Source organism: Saccopteryx leptura, chromosome 1 (assembly GCF_036850995.1).
Source record: "Saccopteryx leptura isolate mSacLep1 chromosome 1, mSacLep1_pri_phased_curated, whole genome shotgun sequence".
Taxonomy (NCBI): Eukaryota; Metazoa; Chordata; class Mammalia; order Chiroptera; family Emballonuridae; genus Saccopteryx; species Saccopteryx leptura.
In genome coordinates, this window is record NC_089503.1 from 392,664,373 (window position 1) to 392,687,401 (window position 23,029).

The window sequence follows — 23,029 nt, forward strand, 5'->3', positions numbered from 1 at the left end:
TGGGTGTTATTTTTAACAAGTCCTTTTCAAAGTGATTCTAAAGCACAGCCTGGTTTGGGAACCACTTATGGTGTGCTGGTTTCATATACAGGCCTGTGGAGAGTCATGCACTGGGCATGAGTGTGTATGTAACAGGCTTTCTGCTCTGGCTTTTCCCTGCAGCACTTAACTACCGTGCTGCTTCAGAAATACTGTAGAGACAGTTGTTCCCTGTCTGATAAGAAAATATCCCTGGTTTCATTTCGTCAAGGCTGAGAAACCTGAGTAACACGTATGGAGAGTTTCTTCTTCAGTGTCTCTCCCTACAAGTGCTGTTTCTGCAGCAAGTTCACCAGCTCCTGGTCGTGCTGCAGCCACACGCCCGAGAACCTGCTGAGTCCATGCAGACAGGAGGCAGCTGGTGGACCCTGCGGGGAAGTGAGACAGATGTGCCCCAGTGCTCTGACTGCTACTGGTTACCTGGTCCTGGGCCTCAACCGTCCTGTTCTTCTGAGGAAACTGCCCCCATAGTTCCCAGGAGCACCTAGGGTAGCGTCACAGGGGCCGCTTCCTCTTTGGAGAAAGGAATGAAGAGAATCCAGGAGAGCAGCAGGAATCGTGTTCATTTTGTTGACTTATTATCATTAAAAGTGTACTAGTTACATGTAATATGAAAATTGGTAAGAGACCATGTCCAAGGCAGGGAAGTGGCCGAAACCTTTGGCATGACTGTTGTGAGCATGCAGTGTTTGTAAGAGGCTGGATCAGAATGGGTGATGTAAGGTGAGAACAAATAAGAGCAGAATTATGATCATCTCTAACAAAGACTTGAATACAATAAAAATTTAGATCCGTACTATTGGCTTCAGACTTGCAAAATAGTTTAGCTATGGTTTGCAGCACTCTAATAATAATTCCCTGTTTTGTTTAAATATTCTCTAATTATTTTGTAAAGAGGAAAGAACAGGAACAAGAAAATCATAGTGAATCAGGGATGGTGTCACCTGTGGCAGACCGGTTACAGTGTGAGGGGACCCACTGCCAGAACGAGTGCAGGGAGAAGCACAGATGCCCGCGGGGGTGGGGGGGGAGAACGGGCTGCCCGCACGTCGGGGTGCACTCACTCCAGCCAGTTGATTTGGGCTCAGTGCTGGAGCCCATAGGCTGCAGGAGAAACAGATACACAGACGTCTGTCTGAGGCCCCTGGTGTCCTGTCCTTCTCTGATGTCCACGTGCCTGCCTGTGCTCAGACCTGGGGGGTGTGATTTATGTGTGTCTTGGTCTCAGGTGGCCCAGGGATCCTGCATTCTGCTCTCTGAAGGAGGCCACCCCACCCTCATGCTGGTGTTCCCTCTCTGCTTCTGCCCTGGCCCCTGCCCTGCGTGGTGAGCACTTATGTCTTCATTTCCCTCTACAGTGGAGAGGAGCCGACTGCAGGAAATGCTGTTGCTTCTGGGGCTAGAGACACACCAGGTCCAGAAACTCGGCCTCCAGGACGCCCTGCAGATCAGCAGTGACAGTATGAGGAACTGGGCTCCGCAGGCTCCCAAAGACTTGCCCTGGAACTTCCTCCGGAAGCTGCAGGCCCTCAATGCCAAGGCCAGGAACACCACCATCGTGCTGGATGTGCTCCCAGACACCCGGCCTGTGGAGAAGGAGAGCCAGATGGAGGAGGAGGTCATCTACTGGGATACCGCTGATGACATCTCCGCGGACATCTACTCCTTCTCGGAGCTGCCCACCCCTGACACGCCCGTGAATCCCTTGGACCTCCTCTGTGCCCTGCTGCTTTCCTCTGACAGTTTCCTGCAGCAAGAAATCATGCTGAGGATGTCTCTCTGCCAGTTCGAGCTCCCGCTCATTCTGCCCGACTCGGAGAACCACGCCCACACCTTCCTGCTGTGGGCCATGCGGGGTATCGTGCGGACATGGTGGTCACAGCCCCCAAGGGGCGTGGGCAGCCTCCGGGAGGACAGCATGGTCTTGCCCCGGGCGCCCGCCTTCGCCTTCGTGCGCATGGAGTTCAGCAGCAACTCCAAGTCCCAGCTGCTCAATGCCGTGCTCAGCCCGGGCCACGGGCAGCGAGACTGCTTCTGGCATCGGAATATGAGCCTGGGCACCAGCCCTCGTGAGATTGCAGATGGGCTGGTGGAGATTTCCTGGTTCCTACCCAGTGGCAGGGGGTACCTGGACCTCTTCTCTGAGCCCGTGGCCTTTCTGAACCTCAGAGGCGACATTGGGTCTCACTGGCTGCAGTTTAAGCTCTTGACAGAAGTCTCCTCGGCCGTGTTCATCCTGACCGACAACATCAGTAAGAAGGAGTACAAACTGCTGTCCTCTATGAAGGGGTCAGCCACCAAGTACTACTTCATCCTGAGTCCCTACCATGGGAAACGCAACTCCAACCTGCGGTTCCTGAACAGGCTGATCCCCGTGCTGAAATTGGACCACTCACATGTGCTTGTGAAGGTCAGCAGCACAGACGGGGTGCGTTTCACACGCAGGGTCCGCTCCATTGTGGCGCACGTGGCCCGGTCCCCCTGCAGGAGGGTGTCGGTGGAGGACATGGCCCACGCAGCCCGCAAGCTGGGGCTGAAGGTCGGCGAGGACTGTGAGGAGTGTCAGCGGGCGAAGGACCGGATGGAGCGGATCACCAGGAACATCAAAGACTCAGATGCCTACCGGCGGGACGAGCTGAAACTGCAGGGGGAGCCGTGGAGAAAGGCAGCCCGGGTGGAGAAGGAGCTGTGCCAGGTGCAGTGGGCGGTGGACCCTCCGGACAAGCACCGGGCAGAGCTGAGCCACCGGCTGCTGGAACTTCGCACACAGCAGAGCAGCCACGACCCTGCAGGGGGCATGCAGGAGTTCATCGCGGGCATCAGCTGCCCCTCCTTAGGCGAGAGGCAGTATTTCCTGAGGTGGATGGAGTGGGGGCTGGCCTGGGTGGCCCAACCAAGGCCGAGACAGTCTCCAGAGGCAGTTCTGACCCTGAGACTGAAGCAGGTTGGGGCTGGGGACCTCCGTGAGCCGCTCTGGCCGGAACCCCTGGGGGTGGAGCACTTCCTGCGGGAGATGGGGCAGTTTTATGAGGCAGAGAGCTGCCTTGTGGAGGCAGGGAAGCTGCCAGCAGGCCAGAGGCGCCTGGCCAATTCCCAGGCTTGGCCTTGGAACTGCTGGTCCAGGGGCTGCCCCTGGAGCTGATCGATGGGAACACGCTGAGCGCCCCTCTGCGCTGGGTCACGGGGCTCTTGAAGGAGCTACATGCGCACCTGGAGAGAAGGTCGCTGCTAGTGGTGGTGTCGGCGTTGGGCGTGCCTGCTACAGGGAAGTCCACTCTCCTCAATACCATGTTCGGGCTTTGGTTTGCCACAGGGAGGGGTCGTGGGCCTCGGGGGGGCCTTTATGCAACTTGTTACGGTGGCTGAGTCCTTCAGCCAGGACCTGGGCTGTGTCCACATCCTAGTGATAGACTCAGGGGGTTTAATAGGAGGCGCCCCGGCCACGGCTGGGGAGCGCTTTGAGCTGGAGGTCTCCCTGGCCACTCTGATGATGGGGCTGAGCAACATCGTTGTGGTCAGTTTAGCTGAAAGAAGGGACATTCCACCTGCTGTTGTGCATGCTTTTCTGAGGCTGGAGAAAATGGGGCACGTGCCTAACTACCAGTGTGTGTACCAGAACCTTCACGACATGTCTGTCCCCGGCCCGAAGCCTCGGGAGAGGAGGCCGCTGCTGGAGCACCCTGATGATGTGAGCAGAGCTGCCGCCCAGGTGGACAGACAGGGAGAGGGCCTCCGGACGCTAGCATACCTGGCCTTTTGTGACCCAGAGAAGCAGCACGTGTGGCACATCCCTGGCCTTTGGAATGGAGTGCCTCCCATGGCTGCTGTGAGCTTGGGGTACAGTGAAGCCATTTTTGAGTTGAAGAGGTGCCTGCTGAAGAACATCAGGAATGGCCTGTCCAACCCCAACAAGAACGTTCAGCAGCTCATCGAGCTGGTGAGCCAGCTGTGAGTTGCAGCTGGTCTGAGGGGTGTCCACCTGGGGTTGGCATCTGAGAGGGCTGGTGCCCTGCCTATGTGAGAAGGTAGAAAGGCAAAGACGGGGCCTGGCGTTTCCTGAGCAGTGGGGAGAGAGGCTGCTGGGGTGTAGCAGCCCTGGGGTCAGGTGCAGACAAGAGCTCTGTCTCAGCTCCGTGGGTGACCCCTGCAGTGGGGTCTCCTTCATCTGTTTCTGGAGCAGAGGGGTGCCCTCTATCACTGCAGTTGGGCACACGGGTCTCCAGGAGAGGGGTAGGGAAGGGGCCCTAGGAAGCAGACAGGCCTTCCTGGCAAGCCCAGCATCAGTGGGTTGGTGCAGCTCGTTCAGTGAATGCCCATGTGGGCAAGTCTATTTATTGACTGACCGTGAAGCCCGCCCCAACCCCACCCTGCTCGCTCTTCTGTGTCCTACACCCCACAGCATGTTGTGTACACCTCCCACAGCACGACCATGTGCATTGTGACTTACCTGGTCACACATATGCTCCTCCCCAGACGGTGAGATCCTTGAGAGCAGGGGCTGTGTGTTCCCTGTCACCCCAGGGCCTGGTACACTGTGGGCGCTTTAATAAATGTTTGTGAAACAAATGAATGCACAAATGAGAGTAACAGGCAGTTCCTCTCTGGCCCTAATGTTCATGTTTCCTCCAAGAGGACCAGTGTCTTCTGAGGGAGGGGTGCATGCTGGGCCCTGAAAGAAGACCCATTCTTCAGGCTGTTACTGGGAAACTGAGCTAACTGTCCTTGTAGTAGCTCCAAAGTGCCTCCATCACTGTCCCATTCTGTAGGTGAGGACGGGCCCAGAGCAGCAGACCTGTGTGGGCAGTGAGCCGAGAGGGAGCCGCTGCCGTCAGTGCTGCCTCTCTACTTCCCACACTCTCAGGGCAGCAGGCTCACCCCCTAGGCCCTCGGTGCCAGCCCTTCACTTCCCTGCACTGCTCCTGAAATGGGCCCCCCTGCTGCCATTCGAGCCAGAATTTGAGGCCCTTCCCTGTCTTTTCTCCAGCTGAAGTCCTGGCCTGCACTAGCCCTCACCAAGGTGACCTCACTGAGCCTCAGAACCCAGTTCCAGCTGTGTCACTAGCTCTGTGAATCTCAGCTGAGGCCTTGGGGCCCCCTTGCTTTGTGGTTACAGGAAAACTTGGCCTCAAGGTGATCAGGAGCTCTCTGTGTCCCTTTCATTGCTGTTGCCAGACTTGGAAAGTGAGCCCTGTGTCCTGGAACCCGTCCTTGAATGCAGGCCCCTTGGTCCCTTTTCTGAAGTGCGAGGACACCTGCGGCTTCCTTGGTGTCTGGGGCATTGCCCCTTGGGTTCTGTGAGCCTCTGGACGTGCAGAACAGGCCGTGCGCCATACTGGCACTCTGGAAACCTGGTCTTCTGCTAATAAATTTGGGGAAATGTTTTCCCTTCTGAAACTTAAAAAGAATTTGTAATCCTCAAGCACTGCAAGCTCATCTCTTCCTGTATCATTAAGTAAAACAAATTTTAAGATGTTGGTTCACCTTGAAAACCACAAACCTGTTATTTCCTCCATCCAGGGCCATGGAAGCTACCCTGGTGCTTCTCCAACACAGTGGGAAATCCAGCAGAATATTTCTGGGTCCCAAGTTCAGGCACTGGAGACCTGTCTTAGGATTGTTGAATATCCATCAGTCCCTTTTATTTTATTTATTTATTTAAAAAAAATTTTTTCTGAAGTTAGAAGCAGGGAGGCAGTCAGACTCCCGCATGCACCCCACTGGGATCCACCCGGCATTAGATCCACCAGGGGCAATGCCTTGCCCATCTGGGGTATTTCTCCATTGGGGCTGGAGCCATTCTAGCACTTGAGGCGGATGCCATGGAGCCGTCCTCAGCGTTCTTGACAGCTTTGCTCTAATGGAGCCTTGGCTGCAGGAGGGGAAGAGAAAGAGAGAAAGGAGAGGGGGAAGGGTGGAAAAGCAGATGGGCGCTTCTCCTGTGTGCCCTAACTGGGAATCAAACCCGGGACTTCCACACGCTGGCCCGATGCTCTACCGCTGAGCTGAGCCAACTGGCCAGGGCAATCAGTTCCTTTGAAAACTTATTCTAGCTATTCCTGAAATCTGAAACAGGGAAGCTCAACTGGTTCCCTACTAACCGAGGGCTCTTTATTTGGGGTCTACCCATTGTGTAAAGTTAAGGTTCAGTCATTGAATTCCTGAAAATTAAGTGTGTGCTGTTCCTTCTGTGGAAAAGGTTTATAGCTTTCAACAGATTTTCAAAAGGATACACTTCTCTTTCTTAATGGTGTATTAAGCAATGTCTGTAATATCTTAGTTTTACTGAGACACAGGACCTAGCAGGGTTGGTGTTAGAAAACTGTGTGAGCCTGACTGGGTAGTGGTGCAATGGATAGAGCGTCGGACTGGGACGCAGAGGACCCAGGTTCGAGACCCCGAGGTCGCCAGCTTGAGCGCGGGCTCATCTGGTTTGAGCAAAACTCACCAGCTTGATCCCAAGGTCGCTGGCTCCAGCAAGGGGTCACTCAGTCTGCTGTAGCCCCCCTGATCAAGGCACATATGAGAAATCAATCAATGAACAACTAAGGAGCCACAAGGAAGAATTGATGTTTCTTGTCTCTCTCCCTTCCTGCCTGTCTCTCTCTCTGACTCTGTTACCGAAAAAAAAAAAAAGAAATCTGTGCGAATGTAAGTCTGATATTGTTGTAGCTCTCCCTAGCTCCTCAGATGTGAGCCCAGGGAAGAAAAATTCTTTTTTTCTGAATCACTAGTAAAAATATAATTTTGGTTATAAACCTATCATGAGTTCCTAAGACATCAGTAAAACTAGTTCAGAATTCAGTGTTAAAAGCACTGACAAGTCAGGGCTGCAGAAATGAGCCAAGAAGTCCTTGATCCTGGTTGTGGCGACTTTCCACCTCTCACCCCTCAGCTCCCACATGCTGCTGTATGCCCCAGCCTCCTTCTGCCTGTCCTTGGCCCTCTCCAGCAGGCACTTCTCCCTCAGGACAGTCTCTGATGTCAGCCTCACCTTCATTCTTCCACCCGAGGGTGTCAGGCCCCTGTAAGTGCTCCTGTTACGGTCCTTACCTTAGCTCTTCTGCCCTCCCCATCCAGGCTCCCTGTTCCCTGTGTAATGCAGCATCAGCCCTCTTTTGTGTCCAGATCTAGTGCCGTGTCAGAGTCAGGAAGTAAAGTGTTGCTGGTACATGTGAAGCCAATTTCCATATCCATCTACTCCAAGTCCTGGACTTGCGGCTTCTTCCCACAGGTCCCAGTGTGGCACAGGATGTTTGTAATTGGGTCTATCAGGAGTCGGGAGATGATTATCTCAGCACCCCAAAGCTAAAGTCAGTAATACTAGCTTGGGACCTAGCCCACTGAACCTACTCCATTCTGTGCCTCAACAATGGATAGTGGGTGTGGAGAATGAAACATGGGGACGTCTCTCTAAAATAAAATTATAAAACTGGACAATGAAATACTATCAGTCTAAAAGGCTCCTTCAGGAAGAGGTGGAAGGTCTCACAGTTGGAAACTACTGTGATCGGAGAACATCTCACCCCTGTTCCGCCCCCTTACCCAGTATGCAGAACAGCTGGAGGCCACAGTTAATAAATTAGAAATAAAACATTTCTAGTAAAGTGAAAGACACTGTCCTTCTATTAACGGTTTTTTTGAGGACCCATCTTCAAGTGGTCAAAGAAATCTTGATCATGCAGAATGTACAGACTGAAGCCAAGATGAGTTTCTTGGTCCCTTTTCCTCTCCCAGTGCAATGTTGGGCAACACCGGTGCATGCATTTGCCCTCCACATAGATGCTAGTGTTGTCCTTCCTCCCTTGGAAACCACAGCTGCTGCAACATCAGGGTGGATGATGTAGATTAAAAAAGGCCAAGTGTTGGCGATTTCACATGATCAGCCTAACAGAACCAATGACAACTACTTCTACTGACAGTTCTATGACATGGTATCAGCCAAAAAACCATTTTATAGAAAATGGAACTGAGGCTCAAGTGTACAGATTGTTCCACCAGGGCACAACTCCAGAACCTGGAGCCTAAATTTTGTGTTTTGGGGTTTTTTTCCCCATTACAGTGTTGAATTCTGAAATAAGACATCCAGTGTTGGTACTTTCCCCCTCGCTGTAGTCGTCCGTGGAGACCAATGACGGTGTTAGTGCCCTGGTCTGAGCATCAAGTCCTGAGGTTCTGACCCGCCGAGGGCAGAGTGAAGCCCCTCCCTTTTGCATAGAGCCTCGTTGAAAAATTGGGTGAAGTTTTAACCAAAACGTGTTTGTTCTTCATTGTGGATAAATCCAGGAGTTTGATTTAAAGACAATTATTTGAAAAAACTACTGAAAGTAAACTGTAATAGAAAGTTTTAAAAGTAAATTAAATACGGCCTAAAAAGCAAAGTAAGTTATGAGAAATACGTAATACTAGATATGTTCATTAAAGAGAATACAGAGACTTCAAGGAGAAAAAAATGTACAAACCAAAAGAAATTATACATCATCATACTTTCCAAAGATAACTACTGCTAACACTTGAAATTATTTTTTGTATATTTTTACTGTGTGAATATAAGTAGACGATCTTTTTTTCTTAAATGGCATCTTGACAGTTTTTGTGAGCTTGTTTCCATGTATCGTTAGGGCTTTAATATCGACATTGCAGAAAAAATATTTGGAGACAACTCAAGTAGCTGAATGTGTAAAAACTGAGAAAACGCTCCAAGGGGAGGCCCGGGAGCGCGGCGAGGGGCACGTTGCCGTCCTCGGGACACCGGGACAAACTTTTCGGGCGAAACCTCACGCTCATTCCGCCCCGAACCGCGGCTCCAGCGGCGGCCGGCGAGGAGGTGCAGAAATGAGCACCAGAGCGTGGGTCCGCCCGGCCCCGCCCTCAATTCGCCCTCGTGCCCCGCCCTCCGCCGCAGAGTCGCAGCTGCGCCGGCTCCGATTTGATCTCATCCACGGCGCGCTGACCTTTGCCCCCGCGGCGCGGTGGAGCGTCACGCACTGCGCTCAGCCAAAATGGCGGCGCCCATGGGTAGCTGGAGGCTCGGACAGCGGGTGAGCGGGCTCGGCGGCGGGAGGTGGGCTTGGTGGGTCATGGCTGCCCCGGGTTTCGTGTTACGATTCCCCCTCCACACACGCAGGTGCTGTCCTGGAGCCGAGAGCTGCCGTGTGCCTGGCGCGCCCTTCACGTCTCCGCGGTGAGCGCCAAGGTGAGCCGCCCGGGGACCAGGGGCCGGGGCCGGGGCCGGGGCCGGGGCCGGGGCCGGGTGCCCGCCTGGGTCGGGCGTGCGGACTGACGGCCTCTCTGTCCTCCTAGAATCGGGCGGCCCGGGTCCGAGTGAGCAAAGGGGACAAGCCGGTGACGTACGAGGAGGCGCACGCGCCTCACCACATCGCGCACCGCAAGGGCTGGCTGTCGCTGCACACAGGTGAGGGGACGACGGTGCCAGAGGCTGGCGATGCGACTCCGGCGCCACCGACGAGTTCTCGGCTGTGACGGGTACAGGAGGAGTGAGCCGCGTTCGAGGTTTTACTCCACTCAGTGATCCGCGTGGAGTCAGAAATCCGTCCACCTGTAGAGGAGACGTGGGAAAGCAGGCGTCAGGGCACGAGAGTGGAAACGCGACACAGCGGTGGCTTTTTCCGCGGGGAGCGGATTGAACCTCCACGGAGGGATTTGCGTGCCTGGAGGCAGGAAGTGTTGTTGCTTTGCTGTCAATCACTTGTGATTGAATGAGGCGCCAGGTGGCTCGGAGGCAGTGAAGAGCGAAACCCTGTAGAGTCGACTTGGACACGCGGGACAGTGTGTTGTAAATACAGCAGCTTTCCTCTGAAGCACGGGTTTTTCTTTATTTTCTGTGAATTTTTCTATTCTTGGCAGTGCCCTTTTTTAAATTTTTGTTTTTGTTTCAGTGTATTTGTCCAAAGTTTTTAAATTTGTATTGAATTTATTGAGGTGATATTGGTTTGTAAAATTGTGTTGGTTTCAGGTTTACAATTGTATAATGATCGTGTGTATGTTGTATTGTGTGTTAACCACCCCAAGTCAAGTCTCCTTCCAGTCTGTGCTGCTAGTTTCAGCTTTCCTACAGTACCCATGTGTCCTTTTGAGTTGCTGGTTCCATGTATTCACAGTTTTGTGCTTTTTGTTGTTTACTCCTCTGCCTTAAACAGCGGTGATGCTGAGGGGTTGTCTGGTGTTCCTGAGCCCAGGGAGGCTGTGACATACTTGACAGAGGAAATGTGCGTGTTAGATTAGCTTACTTCAGGCATGAGTCATGGTGCTGTTGGGAGAGTTTAGTAATAATTAGCCCACATAATAAAAAAGGTGTCTTTAGAAATATATATGGTCTACTGGAAAGTTCTGTCCATTTTTGGAATAAAACAAAATACAAATTTTTCTTACTATCAATAAACTTTATTAAATAATATAATTGCGGCCCTAGCCGGTTGGCTCAGAGCGTTGGCCTGGCGTGCAGAAGTCCTGGGTTCGATTCCCGGCCAGGGCACACAGGAGAGGCGCCCATCTGCTTCTCCACCCCTCCCCCTCTCCTTCCTCTCTGTCTCTCTCTTCCCCTCCCGCAGCCGAGGCTCCATTGGAGCAAAGATGGCTCGGGCGCTGGGGATGGCTCCTTGGCCTCTGCCCCAGGCACTAGGACAGAGCGATGCCCTGGAGGGGCAGAGCATTGCCCCCTGGTGGGCGTGCCAGGTGGATCCCGGTCAGGCGCATGCGGGAGTCTGTCTGTCTCTCCCCGTTTCCAGCTTCAGAAAAAAAATAAAAAAAAAAAATATAATTGCCATTATTATTAATGATTTCTTGCCAGTGTGAGGCAATTTGTATATCCCAGTTTTGAAAAAGGTTTTATCTTTTGATGCGAAAAAATTGAACCAGTGCTTGTTTGATATCTTCTTCAGTTTTGAATTTTTTGCCCTTCAAAAAATTTTGTAAAGACAAAAACAAGTAATAGTCGGAGGGTGCTAAGTCCGGGGAATATGGTGGATGCGACAATTTCCCAGCCTAGTTCTGCAATTTTTTGACGAGTCCCCAAAGCAGCATGTGACCTGGCATTATCATGATGCAGTATGTTGTTCTTCCTATTGAACATCGCTGGCCTCTTTTCTTGAACTGCTGTCTTTAAATTATCCAGTTGCTGACAATACTTCTCCAAATTGAGCTTTTCGTTTGGATTTAAAAGCTCATAATGTATTGGTCCTCAAATGTCCCACCATATACACAACATTCTCTTATTCAGAGTCAAATTTGGTTTAGAAGTGGAAGGGCTAGGTTTTCTGGGTTCACAATATGCCCTTTTCCTTACGATGTTTTTGTAGGTAATCCACTTTTCATCCCGTTATCCAGTTCAAGAAGGGCTTGATTTTGTTCCGAGCAAGCAGAGATGTGCGTATGATGACTCAATCATCCAAATTCTTCTGACTTAATATATGTGGCACCCATCTTGAATATTTCCACACCAATCCTTTCTTCCGAATATGGTCCGAAATGATTTGCTGAGCTGAATTAAGCCTTTCTGCGATCTTCGATGTTGTCAGAAAAGGATCTTGCTCCAACATGGTCTTAACAACATCGTCATCAAAGATGGTCGCTCAGAACGTGGCTTATCAGAAAGGTCGAAATCACCTCTTTTGAATTTTTCGAACCATCTTCTGCATGTCCTATCAGAAACTGTACCTACACCAAACACTTTCAATAAATTTCTACATGCTTCTGTAGCATTTCTTCCTTGTTGAAATTCGTAAAAACTACAGTGGCGTAAATGAACTTTATCAGTAGCCATGGGTACACTATCGCTTCACACATAAGACTAAAGTGAACCAACTTTGTTTTAGTTAATTTGCTACGTCAGTATGTATACATTAAGTGATAAAAATAGAGAGGCACACATGCGCCAAATAAACGTGCTTATGTGTCAAAACTTGTGATAGAAACAGACAGAACTTTCCGGTAGACCTGATATGAAGCAAGGTTGTGTAATATATTGATCTATTGACAAAAATATTGTATATTGTAGCTAAAGGCTTGCAGAGCCTACCCTTGCATTTCTCCAGGAGCTATGGTTGAGTGTTTGATAGTTCATTGTCTACAGTGAGTTTACAGAATAGAACTACAGTAAATTAATGATAATCAACTGTATTTTGTTCAGTGTGAAGGTTTTCAATTTGGATGTTTGAGATGTATCTATCTAGAGAAATATTTAAAGGTTCTTGTTCCCCGACCCTTTCTGGGGTATGGTTCAGAGACTTGGAGGTGGATGTGGAGACTCTGTGGATATTGTGAGAAGGGAGGGCTTGCAGGGTCCACACTGAGAATTCACTGGGTGAAGGTCATGGCCCTGGCTGGTGAGAGCTCTTGTCCCAAACTTCAGAAGGAGATGATGGCCTCACCTGTGGCCTGTGGGATGAAAAGTGCTTTAAGGCAGTTAGCAAAAAGTGACAGCCTGGCCTGTGGTGGTACAGCGGATAAAGCGTCAAACTGGAATTCTGAGGTTATTTGTTCAAAATGCTGCTTGCCTGGTCAAGGGACACATGAGTTGATGCTTCTTGCTCCTCCTCCCCCACATTTCTTTTCCTCTCTCCCCCTTTCTCTTTCTATTTCTCCCTCTCTCTCTTCTCTCTGTCTCCCTCCCCTGTCTCTAAAATATTAATAACTAAAATCATTTTAAAAAGAAAGAAAGACTGGAAAAGGGAGTGGACAGAGGGATCATCTGAGTTTTGTGTCCTGGCTAAGGAAGACCTCACTGTTTCCTTTTGTAAAGTGAGGATAGTGATAGCACCTAGTTTGTGAGTTTATTGAAATAATGTATTTTGAACTTTAAAGTGTTCTTATTCCACTTGCAGAAGAAAAGTGGCAGAGGTGGGGGTGGAATGGGTGCCCTGTGCTATTGTGTGTTAACTCGAGATTTGGTTGAGTCTGTGGTGCCCTTCTCTTTACAGGTAACCTTGATGGTGAGGACCATGCTGCAGAGCGAACGGTGGAAGATGTTTTTCTTCGCAAGTTTATGCTGGGTACCTTCCCCGGCTGCCTGGCTGACCAGCTTGTCCTGAAGCGCCGGGCTAACCAAGTGGAGATCTGTGCTCTGGTTCTGAGGCAGCTGCCTGCGCACAAGTTCTATTTCCTTGTGGGCTACAGTGAGACCCTGCTGTCCCACTTCTACAAGTGTCCTGTGCGCCTGCACCTCCAAACTGTGCCCTCAAAAGTTGTGTATAAGTATATCTAGGACATTCTGTTATAAAGTACCGCACCCCAGATTCTGAAAGGCACTGTACCTCATTTCATCGAGTTCATGTAAAAACCCCCAGTCCAGATGAATTTTCAAGAGTTTTATTAGAGGAGGAGATTTATTAAATATGCTGGCTGCATTATGGCTGACATGGGGCATCAGACCCAAATCGTGCAGTCCCCAAAATAGTTCAGGGGCTGCTTATATACCCTTGATCACACACGAGCTGGGGAGAGTGTGACATCACGGTACAAGCTGGCAACATTTGTTTAGGGGATACACAGAAACATTAAGACTTTCAAGGTAACACAATCAAAGATGTTTACAAATCTTTCAGGGTTCATCTTCCCTCACCAGCCTAGAGGTATTTTACCCTCAAGATTCCAGGAAGGGGGAAGAACTACAATCAATGCCAGGTGGTATGTAAATTCTGCCTCCTATTGAAAGAGAAGTTTCTTGGTTAACCTTTATTTTAGATTTGAAACCGAATGACCGATTATTCTTATTTATTTATTTATTTATTTATTTATTTTTTACAGAGACAGAGAGTGAGTCAGAGAGAGGGACAGATAGGGACAGACAGACGGGAACGAAGAGAGATGAGAAGCATCAATCATTAGTTTTTCATTACACGTTGCAACATCTTAGTTGTTCATTGATTGCTTTCTCATATGTGCCTTGACCGTGGGCCTTCAGCAGACCGAGTGACTCCTTGCTGAAGCCAGCGACCTTGGGTTCAAGCTGGTGGGCTTTTGCTCAAACCAGATGAGCCCACGCTCAAGCTGGCGACCTCGGGGTCTCGAACCTGGGTCCTCTGCATCCCAGTCCGATGCTTTATCCCACTGCGCCACTGCCTGGTCAGGCCGATTATTCTTGCAAGCTAGAAACTTCTACATTAGGGGTAGTTAACCTTTTTATATCTACCGCCCACTTATGTATCTCTGTTAGTAGTAAAATTTTCTAACTGCCCACCGGTTCCACAGTAATGGTGATTGATAAAGTAGGAAAATAACTTTACTTTATAAAATTTATAAAGCAGAGTTACAGCAAGATAAAGCATATAACAACTACTTACCAAGTACTTTATGTTGGATTTTCGCTAAGTTTGGCAGAATAAATCTTTATAAGACAACTTACCATAGTTAAATCTATCTTTTTAGCCTGACCAGGCAGTGGCGCAGTGGATAGAGCGTTGGACTGGGATGTGGAAGGACCCAGGTTCGAGACTCCGAGGTCGCCAGCTTGAGCGTGGGCTCATCTGGCTTGAGCAAAAAGCTCACCAGCTTGGACCCAGGGTCGCTGGCTCCAGCAAGGGGTTACTCAATCTGCTGAAGGCCCGTGGTCAAGGCACATATGATAAAGCAATCAATGAACAACTAAGAAGTTGCAATGCGCAACAAAACACTAATGATTGATGCTTCTGATCTGTCTCCATTCCTGTCTGTCTGTCCGTGTCTATCCCTCTGACTCTCTATCTGTAAAAAAAAAAATTAAATCTTTTTTTTTTTATTTTTTAGTATTTTTCCGAAGCTGGAAATGGGGAGAGACAGACAGACTCCCGCATGCTCCCGACCGGGATCCACCTGGCACGCCCACCAGGGGCGAGGCTCTGCCCCTCCGGGGCGTCGCTCTGCCGCAACCAGAGCCACTCTAGCGCCTGGGGCAGAGGCCAAGGAGCCATCCCCAGCGCCCGGGCCATCTTTGCTCCAATGGAACCTTGGCTGCAGGAGGGGAAGAGAGAGACAGAGAGGAAGGGGGGGGGGGGGATGGAGAAGCAAATGGGTGCTTCTCCTATGTGCCCTGGCCGGGAATCGAACCCGGGTCCCCCGCATGCCAGGCCGACGCTCTACCGCTGAGCCAACTGGCCAGGGCCTTAAATCTATCTTTTTATTTATACTTTAGTTGCTCTGCTACCGCCCACCATGAAAGCTGGAACGCCCCCTAGTGGGCGGTAGGGACCAGGTTGACTACCACTGTTCTACATTCTTCTTCCTCCCTTCCCTAAAGGAGGGATGGGACAGGAAAGGCTGATAGGAAAGCCTGACCTTTCCTCCCAGAATATCAATATCAATTTTCAGCTTTTTGGTACCTTACAACAATTCCTCTTTTTTTGTGTCACTATAGCAGCGGTTCTCAACCTTTCTAATGCCGTGACCCTGCAATACAGTTCCTCATGTTGCGGTGACCGTAAACCAAAAAATAATTTTGGTGGCTACTTCATAACTAATTTTGCTACAGTTATGATTCGGAATGTAAATACCTGATATGCATTATGTATTTTCCGATGGCTTTAGGCGACCCCGCTGGGGTCGCGAATCACAGGTTGAGAACCGCTGTACTATGGCCTACAAAGGACAGAAAGGTGTGGGAAAGGGGGGAAGTGGAAATGGGGAAACACACTCCTTCAGAGTCCACCAGGTTCACTTTCTTTTTTTTAAAAAAGCTTTTATTTATTTTTTTTAATTTTATTTATTCATTTTAGAGATGAGAGAGAGAGGGGAGAGAGAGAAGGGGGGAGGAGCTGTAAGCATCAACTCCCATATGTGCCTTGACCAGGCAAGCCCAGGGTTTCAAACCGGCAACCTCAGCATTTCCAGGTAGATGCTTTATCCACTGCGCCACGTCAGGTCAGGCCAAGTTCACTTTCAGAGCTGCTGTTGTCTGGCTTCTTGGTCTGTTTTTATTCTTTGGATGAGAGAACTTGGATACAGTTTCCTTGTGGGTTTTCAGGGGCCCGGGGAAGGCTGCCACTTATGCTGTCCTCTCTTAGCAAATTGCAAGTAGGTAATAAAGTGTTAGCTATAGTACCCTAGATCTCTTGTACTTATTTATCTTGCATAACTAAAACTTTAACCCTAGAACAACATCTCCTTTCCCCTTCCCCCAGTCCCTAGTAACCACCATTCCACCCTGCTCTAATTTAACTGTTGATTCATGGGATCATGTAGTATTTGTCATTCTGAGTCTGGCTTATTTCACTTAGCATAGTGTTCTCCAGGTTCATCCATGACCCAGATGGCAGGATGTCCTTTATCATAGCCGAGTAATACTCCGTTGTGTGTATGTACCACATGTTAATGTAGCCTTCCACTGGTGGACACTTTTATTGTTTCCAGGTCTTAGCTACTCTGACTAATGTAGCAGCGGACATGATAGTGTTTATTTGTGCTTCAGGTCTGGATTTCTTTCTTTCTTTCTTTTTCTAAATACGCAGAAGAGGAATTGCTGGATGATATGGTAGTTCTACTTTTAATTTTTCAAGGACTCTTTGTATTGTTTGCCATAAGCTGCACGAATTTACATTCTTACCGTGTATGAAAGGTTCCCTTTTCCCTGAAGTGAGCATTTTCAATGTGGGGAGCTGCATGATGCCTCTATGGAACCTTCCTGTTGGTTTCTCCCGGGTGTGAGCACCAGACCTCCCAGCATCGCTGTATGGGCAGAGCTCTGTGGGCGGGAAGTAACTCCAGACGGAAGCTGAGGCTGTGGGAATCAGATGCTGGGCCTGAGGGGAGGGGCAGGGAGGCATCAGCACAACCAGGGAGCTTCTCCTGGCCCTGGAGGGTGCAGGCAGCCTGGCTCTGTCTTGAGAGCCGTATCTAGGGCTTGAGGGGTTTATTCCAGGCTAGTGGTTGTGGTCTCTGATGTCTTGGGGGTTCGCTTCAGGCTGCTGAGAGACCAGCCCCTTTTTCCCCTCCACCCTGCCCCTGATTGATGCTCTTGGATACCTGCTCTGTTCCAGATGCACGCCTGACCTGAAGACACCTGCCTTACGTGCTTTCCCCGGGGGAAACAAGCTAATTGGGTATTTCTCGTTAAATCAGTTCAGGTTACTCTTTCATTGTCATGTACTTTATGTCATTATTTCAGCTGAATATGTCCCTTATGGTTGAGGACCACAGTGTCTAAGAATAAAGGACAGTGGTTTGAGGTTTTTCTCTTCTTTTCCTACCCCTCCACCTGATCATAATGTAGAAATAAATTGGAAACTCATATGTGTCTTTGGTTGCATCTAGGGATATGGTTAGATCTATGACCTATGATCTAGTACAGGGGTCCCCAAACTATGGCCCGCGGGCCGCATGTGGCCCCCTGAGGCCATTTATCCGGCCCCCGCTGCACTTCTGGAAGGGGCACCTCTTTCATTGGTGGTCACTCAGTGTGCTGTAGCCCCCCAGTCAAGGCACATATGAGAAAGCAATCAATGAACAACTAAGAAGCTGCAATGAAGAACTGATGCTTCTTATCTCTCTCCCTTTCATCCAGTCTGTCCCTGTCTGTCCCTTCCTCTCTCTCACTAAAATAAAAATAAAAATAAAAAATTAGCCGTTTATGTCAAAAATAGAATAAAGGTCACTTAACTGGACAGAAATTCCAAATCTTTAACATAACACTTTCTCCTTTCTCTCTTTTTTAAATTTTTTAAAAATTTGCCTAACCTGTGGTGGCACAGTGGATAAAGAAATGACCTGGAGCACTGAGGTCACTAGTTTGTAACCCCAGGCTTGTATGGTCAAGACACACACAAGAAGCAACTAGTACAAGTTGATGCTTCCTGCTCCTCTCTGCCACCCCCTTCTCTCTCTCTCTCTAAAATCAATAAATTAACTTTTTAAAATTGATTTTAGAGAGAGGAGAGTGAGAGAGAAACACTGATTTGTTGTTCCACTGATTTATGCATTTAGTGATTGATTATTCTTTCTTTTTTCTTTTAGAGAGACAGACAGGAAGGGAGAAGGATGAGAAGCATCAACTTATAGCTGCAGTACTTTAGTTGTTCATAGATTGCTTTCTCATACATGCCCCGACCAGGGGACTCTAGTTGAGCCATTGACCCCTTGCTCAAACCAGCAAATTTGGGCTCAAGCCAACAACCTTGGGCTTCAAGCCAGTGATCATGGGGTCACATTTATGATCCCACACTCAAGCCAGTGTACCCATCCTCAAGCCCGCAACCTTGGGGTTTGGAACCTGAATCCTCATCGTCCCAGGTTGATGCTCTGTCCTCTGTGCTACCACCTGGTCAGGCTTCAATGGTTGATTCTTATATGGGCCCTGACTGGACATCAAACCCACATCCTTGGTGTATAGGGACGACTCTAATGAATTGAGCAACTTGGCCAGGGCTCCTTTCTGTCTTCTTGTTCCAGAGTGGCCTTGTCCAGTCTAATGGTACAGTGACCACCTTGCCTCCTTTCCTTCTTATCCCTTCACCTTTACACATTTAACCGTCCTCGCCCTTCCTTAATCATCAGAGTCTTTGGACCACAGAAACCATTTGGGTCAAGTTAGAGATCACATCTGGACTTCAGCTGTGTTTCAATGCTAGACCATGAACGCAGAAGGACCTTACTGACCACACCCTCATGAAACCAGACACACTGAAGAGATGGCTGACACAGGGCCTGATACGATGGTCCCTACCCTGGCCCACAACCCCAGTTGCCTTAATCACCATGAATAATCCTTTCCGGTCTGCAATGTGGCTGGTGCAGCCAGGCAGCCCTGTCCTGGAGCACTGCTCACCGGCCAGACCTTCCTCCTCCTCTTGTGATGACAAGTGTTCTGAATGAGTTATTTCTTACATGCTTTTATACTTTTATACCATTCCAGCTCCTTAACACATCTATAAACATGTGTAATTATTTACACATGGAAGCAGTGTAGAAAATTGCCCCATACTGCACAATGCACTGTTTGCATCTCGCTTGTTTGCTAAACGCAAGCTCTGTCCCTCGTTAGCTGCTGAGACGCTGGGGACCTGACCGTGGGTCGGTTTCAAATGGGCAGTGCCGGGCCTGTGGCCCCTCACCTCGCTGCCTCCCAGTCCATTCTTCATGCAAGTCCTCAGTGTCCTCCGCCGGGGGTCTGGCGGTCTGCCGGCGGTGAATCATGAAAGCGGGCCAAGGGGCTCTGAGGCCTGGAGAGAAACAAAATCGTGGTCCCGAAAGCGAAGCGCTTGAAAGAGCAGCCCCGACACAGGCGGGCCCGCATGCCGCCCGCGGTTGCCGCCCGCGGTTGCCGCCCGCGGTTGCCGCCCGCGGTTGCCGCCCGCGGTTGCCGCCCGCGGTTGCCGCCCGCGGTTGCCGCCCGCGGTTGCCGCCCGCGGTTGCCGCCGAGTCCCCGTCACCTGTGCGGTGCAGCGAGTCCTGGTTCCTCTTCACGTTTCCGCAGTGCGCCTTCTCCCAGTCGCCCAGGGCGGCCACCCCTCCAGGAGAAGTAGGCGCGGACGTCCCTGAAGGCGCGGGGGCCTCGGGGGAGACGCGGCCACGTGACCCTGCGCAGCGGCCGGCGGAACCGCCCCTCGCCGGCCCAGGTCCTCCCCGTCGCTTCCTCAGCGCCGCCCCGCGGGATCCCATCCGCGTCCATGCTCCGGCCACCCTGCACGCCCAGCCCCGACGTGCCTGCGCGGGAGACGGCGCTGAGGCTGGCTGGTTGGCCCACGGGCGCACATTCGCGCGTGTTAGTGCGCGCTCGCGGTGGGGTGTTTCGAGAGGGGACAAGTGTGGCCAGCTCGGGGACTCCAGCCAAGCCAGTGAACCCGTTGCTCAAGCCAGAGAGTTGGGGTTTAAGCTGGTGACCATGGGGTCATGTCTATGATCCCAAGCTCAAGCCAGCGACCCCGCGCTCAAGCCGGGTGATCTTATTACATTTTCTTGTTGTTTAAGCGCTCTCTTGAATTCCTCTATTCTACTCTCAAGTTTATTAAACATCGTTATGACTGTTTGCTTTGAATTCTTTATCTGTCCAATTACCCATCTCTATTTCATTAGGATATTTCTCTGAAGTTTTTTTTCTTGGTACTTCATTTGGACTATATTCTTCTGTCTCCCCATTTTGTTTGATTGTCTGTTTTTGTTCCTTTGAGTTGAATGGAATAGTCATCTTGCCCAATCTTGAAAAAGTCTTTGTTACATTGTGTGTTGAATAGTTTCAGCCTGCTGGTTGTCGTTGGGGGGGGGGGGGGTGCATGCAGTGCCTGTCCTGTGGCCTGGCCTGGAGGAGTGGTTTCTGAATGGGCCACCTGTGGTGTGTGAGCCTCCTTGTCCTTTTAGTCTTGGCAGGGCTGCCTGGTGTAAAAGGGGCTGCATGGTGTGTGCTTTGCGTGTCCTGTTTTAATTATCTGTTGTCAGAGCACGGTCTGCGCTTGGTTACCTCAGTGGTCCCCAACCTTTTTTGGGCCATAGACCGGTTTAATGTCAGAAAATATTTTCATGGACTGGCCTTTAGGTAAATGGATAAATGCACAAGATAAAATTATGCGACTGGCATAAAAACTGTGGTATTTGATTTTTAAGTGTAATTGTTGAACTTACAAGACAAGCATCAAGAGTGAGTCTTAGATGAATGTAACAGAGGGAATCTGATTATTTTTAAAAAATAAAACATCGTTCAGCCTGACCTGTGGTGGTGCAGTGGATAAAGCGTCGACCTAGAAATGCTGAGGTCGCCGGTTCAAAACCCTGGGCTTGCCTGGTCAAGGCACATATGGGAGTTGATGCTTCCAGCTCCTCCCCCCTGTCTCTCTCTTCTCTCTCTCTAAAATGAATAAATAAATAAATAAATAAATAAATAAATAAATAAATAAAATTTTAAAACATCGTTCAGACTTAAATATAAATAAAACAGAAATAATGTAAGTTATTTATTCTTTCTCTGCGGACCAGTACCAAATGGCCCATGGACTGGTACCGGTCCGCGGCCCGGGGTTGGGGACCACTGGGTTACCTGATTGCTTTCTTGTATCTCACCCCCCATTAGATCCATCCTTTGTCCTGGTGGGGTAGCCTGGGTCCACACACAGCCTTAGTTTGTTCATTCTTCACCTTTTCAGGGCTTGGCAGCCCTGTGCACATGCACAGCATTGCCCCCCTCACTCCACACTGGGCCACAAGGTTTTTCTAGCTTTGTGGTTTCTTTGAGTAGAGCAGTCCAACTAGTGTGAGCAGCAGCACCCCCCAATCTCTGCACTTTTTCTGATCATGCAGTCTTGTGTGCAGACCATAGGCCATTTGCCAGCTCCATATTTTCCAGGAGGGGAATGCCAGAAGTGACCCACTATCTCTGCACTTTCTCTGGGTCGAATTGCCCTGCAGCTGGTACCAGAGTGTTTTCCTAGCTCTGCACTCTGTCTAGGTGAGGGAGCCCCACATGCACATGCAGCTCAGTGGGCAAAGTGTTGCCACTTCCCCATACCTACCTGCTGGGTTGATATCTGGGAAGAGCAGCTCTTCTTTATACAAGCTATGCTGCCCTCATGATTCTGTTGTGTTTAGCTCCAGGAGGGGTGGCTGGGGATGTGCTGCAGTGCCCTGTGGTTGGCCATAGAGCCTGGATGGAGCTCCCATCTTCTAACCACATGCCTGGGAGGTGTAAACAGTGGTGCTCACTGGTCACTTAGGTCCTGAGCTGTTCCTTCACCTCCTGCAGAGCTCTCATGGTTCCTCAGCTTTTTCTATGCATTCTCTCTCTCTCTAGCTTGTTGTGCAGAAGCTGTTTAATTGTTTCTCAGTTGTCTTTCAGGAGGAATTGTTCTAAGCAAAGGGGTACATTGGATGTGTTTTGGGGAGGGTGCAAGCCCAACGTCCACATGTGCCATTTTCTTGGACCCACTGGAGAGTTCTTAAATAAAGTCTGATACTGGCTACAGCTACATGCTTCTGCTCTGATATGCTGTTATTCCCCATATTCGAATTTCTATACAATTTTTGAGACATTGGTTTTCCCTCTGATTTCAATTAGTTGTTGGATCCAGGAGGAGTAGTTTATTTTCACCTTGTTTAGTGTTTTTCTCTTGTGAGGATGGGCATGATAACATCCAAGCTTCTTACTTGTAGAACAAGAAATCAGAAGTCTTGCATTAGTAGTTTTTTATCTCTTGGCTTTGTGTTTCCTATTTGTGAAATAAAGGGACCAGATCACTCCGTGGTGCCTAAACTCTCCTCTAGCTCCAGCATTCTGTTCATTCCATAGGCACTGACGTGTGAATGACAGTGCCAATATGTGACATTTGCTACCATTCTACAGGTAGGTCTGCAGGTGGACAAAGAGAGGCACATTTTTTTTAATCCTCCCTTGATTATGTTTATGAAATCCAGGAAGTTCAAGAGTCTAAGAAATTCAACATTGTGGAGCCAGTAAGTTCCATGTATTCTTTAATGCTCTAAAAATATTTTCTGAATGCTTGGTCAATGCAGAGAACTTTTATCGTAAACTTGGGATCTCAAAGAATGTGAATGTGTATAATTGTGATGAATCTCTCTTTTTCCTCCCCCACTTTTTCTCTCTAGCTATGATTTGTTTTTCCTCTTTATTTCTTCCTCTCTTCCTCTTTCCCTCCCTGGATTTCTCTATCACCCTTCGTTTCATCTTGTTTTCCTTTATTCCTTCCTGCCACACTTTCTTAAAGCCTTTGAAAGTGCCCATCATATACCAGGCACTCTGCTAGGAACTCCTGTTCCTGCACTCAATGACTTCCCATTCTACTATTTTCACTTCTGTCTTTTTAACTTTTTTCACTTAAATCTCTTTAATTTATTGTAAAATATGATGTTCTTTGATTTGACAAGTATATTGAATTTAAAAACTTTTTTATTATAAAAAATGTATTCTTATTGCAGAAATGCTAAAAAAAATTATAAGAAAAACAAAACAACAAATTTCCCATACAGAGCTATTTACTGTTAATATTATGATGTTTCCTTCCCATATTCTCTGTGTACCTATTATATTTTTCTATCTATATGTACCCAGGTATATTGGGTGTGG

General features: G+C 49.2%; 1 protein-coding gene and 1 pseudogene across 1 annotated transcript; both read left to right on the plus strand.

Moving 5' to 3' along the window:
* The first annotated feature begins 1,154 nt into the window (after positions 1–1,154).
* On the plus strand, positions 1,155–4,067 carry LOC136387866 (up-regulator of cell proliferation pseudogene; annotated as a pseudogene).
* A 4,949-nt stretch (positions 4,068–9,016) lies between these two features.
* On the plus strand, positions 9,017–13,297 carry LOC136387867 (small ribosomal subunit protein uS3m-like). Its single transcript, XM_066359978.1, has 4 exons — positions 9,017–9,077; positions 9,164–9,232; positions 9,340–9,451; positions 12,975–13,297. The coding sequence occupies exons 1-4, from the start codon at positions 9,039–9,041 to the stop codon at positions 13,256–13,258; spliced, it is 504 nt and encodes a 167-aa protein (XP_066216075.1). The 5' UTR covers positions 9,017–9,038; the 3' UTR covers positions 13,259–13,297.
* The last annotated feature ends 9,732 nt before the right edge of the window (positions 13,298–23,029 follow it).

Bases quoted from the DNA above. Each gene is read 5' to 3' on its own strand.
- LOC136387867 (XM_066359978.1), top strand. From the start codon at position 9,039: ATGGCGGCGCCCATGGGTAGCTGGAGGCTCGGACAGCGG. The intron at 9,078-9,163 runs GTGAGCGGGCTC...CCACACACGCAG, and splicing joins GCTGGAGGCTCGGACAGCGG to GTGCTGTCCTGGAGCCGAGA. The intron at 9,233-9,339 runs GTGAGCCGCCCG...CTGTCCTCCTAG, and splicing joins TCTCCGCGGTGAGCGCCAAG to AATCGGGCGGCCCGGGTCCG.